This window comes from Dermochelys coriacea, chromosome 6, assembly GCF_009764565.3.
Source record: "Dermochelys coriacea isolate rDerCor1 chromosome 6, rDerCor1.pri.v4, whole genome shotgun sequence".
In the NCBI taxonomy this organism is placed as follows: domain Eukaryota; kingdom Metazoa; phylum Chordata; order Testudines; family Dermochelyidae; genus Dermochelys; species Dermochelys coriacea.
Genome location: NC_050073.1, coordinates 65,580,907 through 65,593,432, shown reverse-complemented (window position 1 = coordinate 65,593,432; position 12,526 = coordinate 65,580,907). Strand labels below are relative to the sequence as shown.

The 12,526-nt window shown below is 43.6% G+C and overlaps 1 protein-coding gene across 1 annotated transcript; it reads left to right on the top strand.

The window, feature by feature from the left end:
- Positions 1-215: 215 nt before the first annotated feature.
- On the top strand, positions 216-7,891 carry LOC119857275 (acyl-coenzyme A thioesterase 3-like). Its single transcript, XM_038405979.2, has 3 exons — positions 216-954; positions 4,217-4,419; positions 5,404-7,891. Exons 1-3 carry the CDS (start codon positions 501-503, stop codon positions 6,004-6,006), a joined length of 1,260 nt encoding a protein of 419 aa, XP_038261907.1. The 5' UTR covers positions 216-500; the 3' UTR covers positions 6,007-7,891.
- Positions 7,892-12,526: the final 4,635 nt, after the last annotated feature.

Genomic DNA, 12,526 nt, shown 5'->3' with positions numbered 1-12,526 from the left:
CTGGGGTATTCAGGCTTATTTGGATTCAGTGTACTTTAATAGAGCCCAAGCCGTGAATTTCCAGATTAGTTCTATGTTCAGATCTAAATTTTCCCAAAGTCTGGAGAGAAGATGGGGTTTGGAACTGTTTTTATAGTTTGGCCCCATATATATGAAACTTTCAGTTCCCAAGGACTCTTTTTATTCATTCTAGGACTATTGGAGTTTTATTTTGTTTGTATCTATCTGTGAAATATTAAATCACTAGTCCTGGAATGAATGAATTGGTAGCGTTTTGGTACAGCCTCTTCAAACACAAACTTCCCCATTTGGAGTTGTGCCGTCCTTTCCTGAACTACATCTCCCAGAAACCTTTGCAACATGGCTTCCAAGACTGTAGTTCCTTTTGGACTCTGGCATTGACAGGGATTGCAAGTCTCAAGAAGAGCCAAAGCTTCTGACAATTCCTATGTCGCACAGCTGGTATCTTGCATTAAGCTGAATTCCTTCTCCAACTCTCGATGGCAGTGAGTGTAAAGGTCTTGCCTTCTCCAAAGTGTTTGTTTGATGATCCCATTCAGATTAAAGTGGAGGGTCTCTCACCGCTGCAGGAGGTCACTCTGAGGGCATCCCTGACTGATGAAAATGGGGAACTTTTCCAGTCCTTTGCCTACTACAGGGCTGAGAGCAATGGAGAACTGGACCTGACACGCTCCTCAGCCCTGGCTGGCAGCTACTCTGGGGTAGAACCCATGGGACTGTTGTGGTCACTGGAATCCAAGACACCCTTCAAACGGCTGGCAAAGAAGAATGTCCTCACCCCTTTCTATGTACATGTGGAAGTGTTTGAGGGCCACAATATCACCAGCCAGCTCCTGGGCAAATGCATTAATGAGCGGAAATTTTTGGGAGAGGGGGTGAAAAGGATTCCAGTCAGAGAAGGTCGGCTTAAGGCAACTCTCTTCCTGCCTGCTGGTGAGTTTTAATTTTCTGTGAGTTTTTCAGATGTTTGTTAGATCACGTAATGTGCACTATAGTCCTTGAATAGACTTATGGGACCCAGAGCAAGGTTTCAATTAGCTGGTCACGTGGGCTGCATGTTTTTCCTCTGCCCCCCAAACAGGTGTGGATCCAGTTTTTGCATGAGGAGCATAAGTGTTTATTGCAGAGGCAGTGCTGGCTGATGCTTGCTGAGAGGAGTGAGAGTAACATATGACATGCCAGCTATTTTCTTCTGGCTGCTGCTCCATTCAGAGCAGAGAGAGCAGATGGAGGCAGGTTTCGGGGTGGAGTGAGGGCTCTGGGGCAGTGGAGTCAGGGCTCTGTTTTGTTTTTTAAACTCCTCTGCTTGGTGCTTGCACAATAGGTTCCTGAGTTTTGACTGGGGCTTTTAAGTGCTACTGTAATACAAATAATAGAGTAAGAAAAGATGTGGTGAAGGCATTGGACTGGGACTCAGGTGATGTGAAGTCAATTCCAGGCTCTGCCACAGTCTTTCCTAGTGACCTTGGACAAGTCACTTAATCTTCTGTGCATAAATTCTCCGTCTGTAAAATGGGGAATAAAAAGGATAAATTCACCAACGTATGTGACACACTTGTATACTGTGGTGATAGGGTGGGGAGACACAAACAGGTGGGAGAGCCTAATTGACTCTGGCTCACCTTCCCTACGGGAATCCTACCTACCATCATTGGAAAACCTTTTAACTCCTTTGAAATACCTGACTAGGAAAGCTTTCTGAAGGGACAGTAGTAATGTTGAGAGGGGAGTGCAAAGAGAAAAGGGGTGGGATAGGCAAGGCAGGAAAAAGAAAGCAAAGTTGTGGTTCCCGAGAAGAATTTAGAGTTCTGGGAGAACTGGGACTTGAGGGAATGGCTGAAGTCTAGATTTGTCAGGAATCGGGAGAGGTGTAAGGGAGGTGAAATAGACTTGAAAGAGGCTGGGGGTGTTTAAAGGCTGTCAGCTGGTTTGAAGTTTGAGAGATCAGAATGAGGATCTGGAATCAATACGAGGGGAACCAGAAACGTAAGGTGCTAGGTGTTTCGTGGGACTGGAACTGGAAATAGGAGGACAGTAGTTGTGGGATTAAGGATTACTGGGGTGAGATGTGCTAGAAGAGGGAATAAGGAGGATAAACCTAGAGAGGGTCTTGAAATACAGATGGAAATGGGGAGGAATATTTAAGGACACAGGAGGTCCCTGTCCTGCAGACCAATAAGGCAGCCTGGGAGTACTGATGGAGAGGTGGAATCATGGGGACAAACAAAAGTGGCAAGATTTGAGGGTGAAAGACCTTGTTTCAAGGCTGTGTACAGAGACACTGATGAGACTGGGATGCCGAGGAAAGCTGTTGCTAATTTTTAGTGGTTATTTGCCTGGAGCTGTGCTTAAAGAGTGCTCAAAGTTGACCACAATTTTTAATTTTCTAGACACAAGTTTTTATAATATCAAAGCCTGTTAAAAATGTTTCCACTTTTTTTTTAAAGTTTCCTAGTGAAAGCAGTTGGGCATGACAGTGATTGATTGATCAGATCATAGAACCATAGGAAAGGGTCCCAGAAACTGTGGGAATAGCCACCCAGAAGAGAGTAGAATTGATTTAGGTCAGTGATAGTGTCTATCCAGGGTCAAACGTGCCCAATTCTGCATGGCTAGTGTGAATGCATTGAATAGTTTGTGCTTCAGTTGGTTCAGTATAACCGACTGAAGTACAAATAATGTAAATCTTTAATACACATTAAACAAGGCTTTAGGATAGGCCCTAACCAAGGTGCTGATGTATATTAGACAAGCATGTTACAAATGCCTAGATCAAATTCTAAACTAAGGGAATTCTCATCAGTGGCACACGAGGAATATGGAATCCAGGGAAGAGAATCTGTTAATTCATAAACATATATCTTCTGAGAACACAATCACAGGTAAGTCCATTTTTATTCTTCTTACTGAAGGGGACATATAGTACATATTGTAGGAGAGCCAGACAAAAGAGGAGGTGTGGGCTTTTTATTTCTTATCATTTATTCCAGAAGTCCTTGGTATCTTGCTGCAGAATATTAATATCTCCCACTGACTAGGGACCGAATGGCTCGGCAGCAGTTCTGCGGAAAAGGACCTAGGGGTGACAGTGGACGAGAAGCTGGATATGAGTCAGCAGTGTGCCCTTGTTGCCAAGAAGGCCAATGGCATTTTGGGATGTATAAGTAGGGGCATAGCGAGCAGATCGAGGGACGTGATCGTTCCCCTCTATTCGACACTGGTGAGGCCTCATCTGGAGTACTGTGTCCAGTTTTGGGCCCCACACTACAAGAAGGATGTGGATAAATTGGAAAGAGTACAGTGAAGGGCAACAAAAATGATTAGGGGTCTAGAGCACATGACTTATGAGGAGAGGCTGAGGGAGCTGGGATTGTTTAGTCTGCAGAAGAGAAGAATGAGGGGGGGATTTGATAGCTGCTTTCAACTACCTGAAAGGGGGTTTCAAAGAGGATGGCTCTAGACTGTTCTCAATGGTAGCAGATGACAGAACGAGGAGTAATGGTCTCAAGTTGCAATGGGGGAGGTTTAGATTGGATATTAGGAAAAACTTTTTCACTAAGAGGGTGGTGAAACACTGGAATGCGTTACCTAGGGAGGTGGTAGAATCTCCTTCCTTAGAGGTTTTTAAGGTCAGGCTTGACAAAGCCCTGGCTAGGATGATTTAACTGGGACTTGGTCCTGCTTTGAGCAGGGGGTTGGACTAGATGACCTTCTGGGGTCCCTTCCAACCCTGATATTCTATGATTCTATGATTCTATGACTTCACCTCTAAAGTCACCTGTATCTTGTGGTGGGAGCATAGGGCCCCAGGATTGTTTCAGGTCTTGTCTACGTGGGGAAAATGGATCGGCATAACTCCAACAATATATAACTAATAACTTCCAAAGTGGAGTAAATTAGTCTGCAACAAAGTAATTTTTATTCCAAAATAGTGTTCACACTGGGGAGTTATGCTGGCACTAGTTATTCCACTGTGGCTATGCCAGTCAATTTCTCCAGCTAGATAAGCCCTGAGAGAAAGTAAGTGTGTGTGTGTGTGTGTGTGTGTGTGTGTGTGAGATTCTCTCTCTCTCTCTCTCTAATTTAAAAAAAAAGTGATTTTCTGTCAAGACCTACTGTATGACTTTGTGCTGTGGAAATATTACTAGACAGCTGTAAGACTCCTCCACAGTGAATGAGCTCTTCTTCCTTTCAGGATCTGGTTCATTCCCAGGACTTATCGACTTGTATGGATCTGGAGGAGGTCTTGTTGAGTACAGAGCAAGTCTTTTGGCTAGCAGGGGCTTTGTTACACTAGCTCTTGCTTATTTAGCCTTTGAAGATATCCCAGCTTTCCCAGACATCCTTGAACTGGACTATTTTGGGGAGGCTGTGGAGTTTTTGCGGAAGCAACAGCAGGTATGAGACAAATTACACTGCCTTTCCAACTGGAGGCTATATCACACTTTCCTAAATTGAAATGTATATGCCAATAAATACACTTAAGTTTCTCAGAGAGGTGGAAGGAGACCATGCAGTCAGAAAGACTGAGCACAGTATGGAGAGCCAGGAATGCATGAGTTCTAATCCCAGTTTTGATACTAATTTGGGGTGTATGTCACATCTTTGGTTCTCATTTCCCCCAGCTGGAACAAGAATGACTACTTCACAGGGAGCTGGGAAGCTTAATGAATGATTTGCACAGCACTTTGTCTTCCTGAGAGGAAAGTCACTATTGTGGTGCTATGCAAAGTAGCAATTGTTATATAAAGTTACACATTAGAAAACACAACTGGGAGTTACAGAAATGCTAAACTGCTTAAGACAGGACATGTTCTAATTCTTTGTCTATTAAAGCTTAAAAGATAGTGGAATAGTGCCCTTAAAAAAGGGCCTGAATAGACTCTGGGCATGGTGTTAGTCCTTCCTAGGCTGGGGGACAGGCCAGCAACCTCCAGAAGGTCTGAGAAATCAATGGAAAGGAGATCAGCCCAGGAAGGATTGATGGAAGAAGTGGGTTTCCAGAGGGGTTTAAGATGGAGATGAGGGTTCTTGGAGATCATGCATAATGAAGCAGCAGCAAGACCACAAGCTTGAAGTCAACAGTGGGAGGAGCAGAAGGGCTTAGTCCAGGGAGAGGATGGGGAGGGGTGTATGGTGTTGGAGATGGAATAAAGACATGGGAGCAGAAACAGAGGGACTGAGGAGTTTGAAGTTGGGGTAGTGGAAGCCAATGAAATGACTGAGGGAGTGATGTGAGAGCAGAGGGAAAGGAAAGGGTGGTAAACTTTGGTGGATTGATTGATCTGGCACAGGGAAAGATAAAGAGGCTGGACAGAGATGGTTACAAGGTCTAGGGGAAAGATGGCATATGATGATGCTTGTTCCATAATTGTGTTGCAGGTGAAAGGTCCCGGGATCGGAGTCTTGGGCTTATCTAAAGGGGCAGATCTAGCCCTTTGTCTGGCCACATTTCTGCCAGGCATCCAAGCAGCTGTCAGCATTTCTGGATGTGGTGTTAATTCCTTTATCCCCCTGCATGTTAATGATTTCACTATTCCTCCCTATCCGTGTGACTTGGGGAGGATGAAGACTGTCGGTGAAACTGGAATAATAGATTGTTCAGAAGTCCTGGACGATCCTAGGGACCCAGCCACTTGGGCCTGTCGTATACCAGTAGAGAAATCCCCCGCCAAGCTCCTCTTTTTGTCAGCGCAGGATGACAGAAACTGGAAAAGTGAGCTCTTCTGCCAAGAAGTTGTTCACTGCCTTCGGCAGTGCGGGCGAGATGTGGAGTTTTACTGCTATCCTGGGGCAGGACACCTCCTGGAGCCACCGTATTTGCCTTTGTGTCAGGCCTCAATTCATAAGCTGTTTGGGGGATGCATGCTGTGGGGAGGGCAGTGGAGAGAGCACGCCCGGGCACAGGAGGACACATGGCACAGGATACAGGTCTTCTTTCAGCAACACCTGCTGGCCTCTGATGCCATCAAGAGTAATCTATAGGGGTGAGATTGCCATGGTGCCAGACGGAGTTAGGTAGCCAACTCCTGTTGAGCATCAATAGGAATTAGTCCTGGCACTGGTAGGTATTTTGAAAATAGTACGATGAGGAACTTCATCTTCACCCTATTACTCTTTAGTCTTCATCTTCTAGTCTCTTCTCAAACTGCATGTCTGCTTTCCTGTTTATCTTTCCTACTGCTCTGCTGATTTTATATTCATTTGGCGTTGAATTTTAGGGTCCTCTAGACTCAGGTATATTGTTCATAGGTACAGTGTGATTTGTACTTATACTGCTGCAGTACCAGAGGCCAGTCCTCTTATTGAACAGAAGTGGTCTATCATGCCAAATTGGTTTTGTGGTGTGGTATGTTGGCCACTTATCTCCTAGCTCAGTTCTTTTGTGACATAGGATCTGGATCCACAGGGGTGCTTAGCCCTCATAACTCACATCCCAGGATGAGACCCTTAATGGAGTCTAGACATGAATACAGGTTTGAAGTGAAACATTAGTGCCTCCGCCCACCTCTCCTCAGGACTGGGACAATTCACTGACTCTTGGTGTATCACTATCTCCCATTCCATGAAAATAAAAATCCCACTGTTCTGGTGTCAGACAGCACCCCATCATCAATGAATGGGCAACCACCTCTGTGGGGCAATTATACTCTTTTCTCTGCCTCGGAGATAATCAGACCACGAGAAATGAAGTTTGCAGTGGTTACACTATGTTTATCAACTTCTGCTTTTGGTATGATTCATTTGAGGCAGAAGTGTCTAATCTATTAATCAATAAATGCATGGCAAATATATGTAAAATTGAGTATGTAAAATAGAATGACTTTAATGTATAGAAGGAAACATTTCAATGTACTCGTTAATGTTCAGACAAGAAGTTACCCAAAAGTTTGGTTTAAACACAGCACTGGATTGGCTAAAGTTAAAGGTATAACAAGTTTATTTAACAGAAGAAGATAGGATTTTAAGTGAATTCAGGTATGAGATAAAAGTTAGAAATGGTTACAAGCAAATGAAAGTGAAAACACACATCTACAAGTCAAACTTAATCTAGCAAGTTTTGGTTCATGCTCTCTTTAAGTTGGCCTTTCTCACCCGCAGTCTTCCAGCAAGATAATGACTTATCCTTTCCTTGGTCAGGATTTCTCCCAGAGGTCCAAAGGTGCTGGTCCCTTTGTTGTGGTAGGTGAAAGAGAGAACTTGGGATTCTCTGCCCCCTTCTTTTATAGTCCAGTGAGCCTCTGAAGTGGATTCTTCTGAGGGTTACCCTTCAAAGTAAAGTTTATTCAAGGCTCAAGTAGTAAAGAAGGTGACATGGAGTCTGCTAGTGAAGGAGGCTCCATGTTCTCTCTCCTCGCCTGTGTTTGCTGCAATGCAAATTTGCTTTGTCTCCTGCTGTATCCTCCTCCTGCTGTCTTGTGGACCCTGTTTACTACTTGAGGTAATTGAGGTACATGCACGTTCCTTTGTTTAGGATAGACCTGTTTAACAACTTTTGCCTAGGCAGGGCTGTGAACATGTGCTATCATCACCATACAGAGGGATTTCATACCTTTACATATAATGTTGCTACATACATTTCACCATGAAGTTATTGGCCATTGAATTATTAGTTTTCAAATGATAATTCACAAAGCATATTTTGTACAAAGATGGTTACAATAGTGTATTGGGTGATTAGTATCACAGGGGATACCCCTCCTTTCCAAGTAGGTGGAGAGTTTTGTGTTTCCAGCTCAGCTACACCTTCTTGCTTCTTCAGTACAGTGTCGCTGTTGGGCTCTATGCTACTGTCTGCCCAACCCAATTTTTCCTCATGTCAATCTTCCCCCATGCAGGTATGTGTGTCCAGAATCTGTTGGTTCCTAGCATTCAGTGAGATGGTGGGAGCTAGCAGTTCACTGTAATGGGGCCAATTGGAGGAGAGGGTGTAGTTCCCATCATGGGAAGGCAGGCTCCGTTGGTCCTTAACCTCTCAGGTTCTCAGAAGGGTAAGGACCACTGTTTAAAAGTAGCTTCAACTTAACATTGCTTTAGTTTTTTGGCTTCCCAAATTTAAACAGGTAGAACTTGATTTTCAGAGATGCTAAGAGCCTGCAGTTCCTGCTGACTTCAGCTGGAGTCACAGGCACTCAGCACCTCTGAAAGTCAGATCCTGAAAAGCACCCCAAATTGGACAGTACTTTTGACACTTTGCACCAAAGGTCACATAGCAAGTCAGAAGCGAAACCCATTTACCCAATCTTCCTCCTTCCTGCTCTAACCACTCGAACATCCTCCCTCCCTGATGCGAGGAGAGGAGGAGGGCAAAGGGACAAAAGAAGTAAAAGGCATTAAAGCGTTTGATTTTGACTTGCTATAGGGATTTGTAAAAGGAAAAAAGAAAAACCTGTTTGGCGTCCTTTGCAATTTGGCTCAGGCTCTGGGTCACTCTGAGCTTTACTGGACACGTGGTTTGCTTTTGTTCTCACTGAGTACAGTGAGACATGCAGTACAGTGTGTGCCTTGTCCACAGACATAAGAGGAGACAAGCCTAGTTTAATACTCCCCTGGTGAAGATGGAGATTAACTTTTTCAGCTTTTACTTTTTTTTGGAATTGAAATTAAAAAAGAGAAGTGGGCGAATGAACTCTCCTTTTGGCAGACAAGTTATAATCTTAGTTTGGATGTAAATCTTTGGAAGCTATTAGGTACAAGCTGGTAATTGTATGTGCTGTTAACTTCACCTTGAAGCAAAAATCTTGCTGAAAAAAATAATGGCTGAAACCTTTGCATGACCTAACTAGAGAGGAGGCTGAGGAGCCCCTATGTCCTAACCCTGAGCAGATAAGAGCCTTTAAAACATTGAAAGAATCCCTTGTTTGAGCTCCTGCATTGGGGCTGCCAAACTATAGCAAGCGTTTGACTTGTACGTACATGAGGTAAAAGGGGTAGCTTCTGGAGTACTAACACAGTCCTTTGGAAGCGCCCCTAGACCTGTGCCATATCTTTCAGGACAATTGGATCCAGTAGCCAAGGGTCACCCAGGCTGCCTTAGGAATGCGGCAGCAGCTGCACTATTGGTAGGAAAGGCTCAAGAAGTTGTTTTGGGACACCCTTTAACGGTGCCCACCCCTCATGCTGTTGCAAGTTTGTTAAATTCTCAGCAGCACAAACACTTAACGAATCAAAGACTGTCCAGATACGAGGTGACTCTGTTAATGACTCATGGAGTTACCTTAAAGAGATGTGCAAATTTAAATCCTGCTTCTTTGCTACCCCATATTGATGGTCAGGAGACTGTGCATGACTGCTTGCAAGTCCTGGATCAGGTATCCACTCCACGACCTGATCTTACTGACATTTCGCTATCTAATCTGGAATTAGAATTGTTTGTAGATGGATCTGCCTTTGTATGGAATGGAGTTCGACATTCTGGGTATGCAGTTACTGATGGTCATACTGTATTAATGGGGAAACCTTGTCACCTGGAACAAGCGCTCAGTCAGCTGAGTTGCAGGCTTTGACAGCTGCCTGTTGGTATGCTAGAGGGAAAAGAGTTAATATTTATTCTGACTCTGAATATGCGTTCGGCATGTGTCACGTCACCAGAGCCATTTGGAAGGAGAGAGGTTTCATTACTTCTTCAGGGGCACAAATTGCTCATGGTAAAGAGAGAGCTGAACTACTGCAAGCTATGCAAGCCCCTAAAGAAATTGCAGTTATTCACTGCAGGGCTCATACCAAAAACACTGGTCCTGTATCAGTAGGTAACCGCTTGGCCGATGAGGCTGCTAGAACCGCTGCCTTACAAGGTACTCAATTAGATTTACGTTCACCTCTTTTAACCTGGCAACAGCAAGCCCCAGATGGTGAGAAAATGATCTGGGAGGAATGGGGTGCTAAGCCCAATTCGACAGGAATGCAGACCTCCCCTTTTTTTCCTCACTCCCTGCAACTTAAGCAAGTATTCTTTCATTCTACTTCTCATTCAGAGACTTTCCCAGCAACCTTTATTGGCCTGACTTTGGTTTGGTTGGCATAACTGCTTCATGTTTAATTTTCCTCACCTAACAATGTAAAATCACATTTATAAAATCCAAGTCTCTAAAAACAGAAACCTCAGGCTAATTCACTCTAAAATGCAATAATTGTGTGAATTTCCCTATGCCTACAGAAATTGCAATTTTGGGTAGGGCTGTTTAAATATTTTCCAAACAGAACCTCCTGATTTTACTAATGGTTTTGTGACTAAAGTCTAAGTACTTCAGGTCATGAGTTCTATTATTCCTGTAAGAGATCTTAAAAATATGGAAATAGGCAAAGACGGGTTTGAGGTTTTTTTTTTTAAAGGAATGGATAAATTTAGGGGGGAAAAAGGGAAATATGCAGAGATTACAAAGGAATTTGATGTAGGTTCAAAAAATGAAATTACAAGTGAGCAAAGGCAGAAGATTAAAAAATCCTTTTATTAAGCTGATGTAAGATTTGCATAACCCCTATTGTATGTAACCACCTGATCTGGTCATTGTTAGTCCAGTCCTCCCTCCTGCTGTTTGCATCTTGTCTTAAAATTAGATTGCCAATTCTTTGTGTTTGTATAGAACCCAGCGCCATGAGGCCCTGAGGCCTCTAGGTGCTACTGTAATACAAATAATGCCAAAAAGGAGCTGAATTCTTAATATTATTTGTAATGGATAGTTCAACCACTTCTACTGTTAGGGATTTAGAGGTGTGCTTGTCAATAGAAAAGTACAAATGCAGATACATTTAACTATACCGTATCAAGTTTCTAAAGTTGTCAACGTCTCCCCGCCCCGCCCTGCTTCCCCCAAAAGGAGTGTCTCCTTTAGCTGTTGACAAAAGGCCCTGATGGCTCACAATAACATGCTCTTTCCCTTCTCAGTGAAGTTTGTGATTGTGCCTGCAGCAGGGAGAAGTGAAATCCTTTGGGTGTCTTTCTGAGCTTATACATTGCAAGGCCGAGACACCCTTCAGGAATGTGACTTTCTGGGGGACACTTACGCCTTCGGAGAAGTAGCACGTGTCAGGTGAATGGAATTTTTCTAGCAATTCTGCAACACAAAGAGCTCACGCTCAGGACAAACATTTCTCATCATTTAATCATTTCTGACCTTGTAAAAAAAAAAAAAATCAACATCTCTCTCGATATCTTACTCAAGCAAGACTATTGTGGTTCTGAGCCACATGGAAATGAAGAAGCTCAACATGGGATATACTCTCTGTAACATGTTAATTTTCTCCATTCTGTCTCTCTCTTCACTGGTTAATTTGGGGTTTTACAGGTACGGTCATACTCCAAAAATAGACAGTTTGGATCTTTTTTTCCAAAACTGAAAGCTCACTTCATTTTCCAATACATTAGAGGGGGGTTTTACATAAAGCTTTAGAGCAGGGAAAACTGAACAATACTCAAATCTGAATGTGTTAAAATTTCACTGTGAAACGTGTAATTGTGCCACTTCTGTAGAAAAATCACAAAATTAGTACATTTTGACCTTGAAAATAGATAATTTTCAGATAAGAAAATTGCCTATGGAAAAATATTCAAAAACTTTAAATACAAGTATTTTATTTATAGAGCCCTGTCAAGGCATGTGATGGTGACATTTCTGAGTGAAGGTGACAGCATTCTGCACTTTTGGGTAGGAATACCCCGTTCACCCCAGGGGGGCATGTCCTATGTTTGCTCGTCCTCCAGTCCACTTGCCTACCACTGCTTGTGTTTATGCTGCTCTGTGCCTTTCTTATCCAGTTATCTGCAGAGCCCCTCAGTGTACTTCATGTTCCTGCTGCTGCTCTGACTCCTCCAGGAGGAAGTAACCCATGCCCTATCTGTTCTGGTCTCTTTCTGTCTCTCCCTTTTACTCTTCTCCAACCCCCTCCTCAGATGCAGGCTAAATCCAATTAGTGGCAATGCCCCATACCTGAGTGAGAGAAAACATACATGAGCTATGGGCTGGGGAAGGTGACTGCTAGGGTAACCTGGAAGCTTCCCCTGCTTAGCATTCAGGGAGGTAGGGAAAGCACTAGAAGACATTTGGGGGTAATGAAAAGAGAGGAAGATGGGGACATAGGTGGGGTGGGATTTGGGCAGTTATAGGGGAGTTTTGGCAAGTAAAAGGGACGAGCGGCAGCAAGCGAGGGGCATTAAGGGTATAATGGAAGTATATAGGGGAAGTTGAGGAGGAAAAGATATCCCTTTTTAGGGGTCAGTGTCCCACATGGTTTTGTTTGTGGGGGGGTGGGGCTGTATCACACATTGTGATTTTGGGAGGTTTGAATAGATGCTTCCACCAGCAAGTTGTAGCAGCAAAGAACTTAAAAATCTAGTGCTTTCCTCTAAATACATACACATTCTTATCACATCACACCCTTATAGCATGAGCCTGTCCTTACAGAGCCTTTTAACTTAGAGACACAATTACACTCTCAATTCCTGGAGGCATTTTCTATTTACACCACTAGTCAAGGAGTAATTAGCGACGGTGGGCCATGCTGGCCT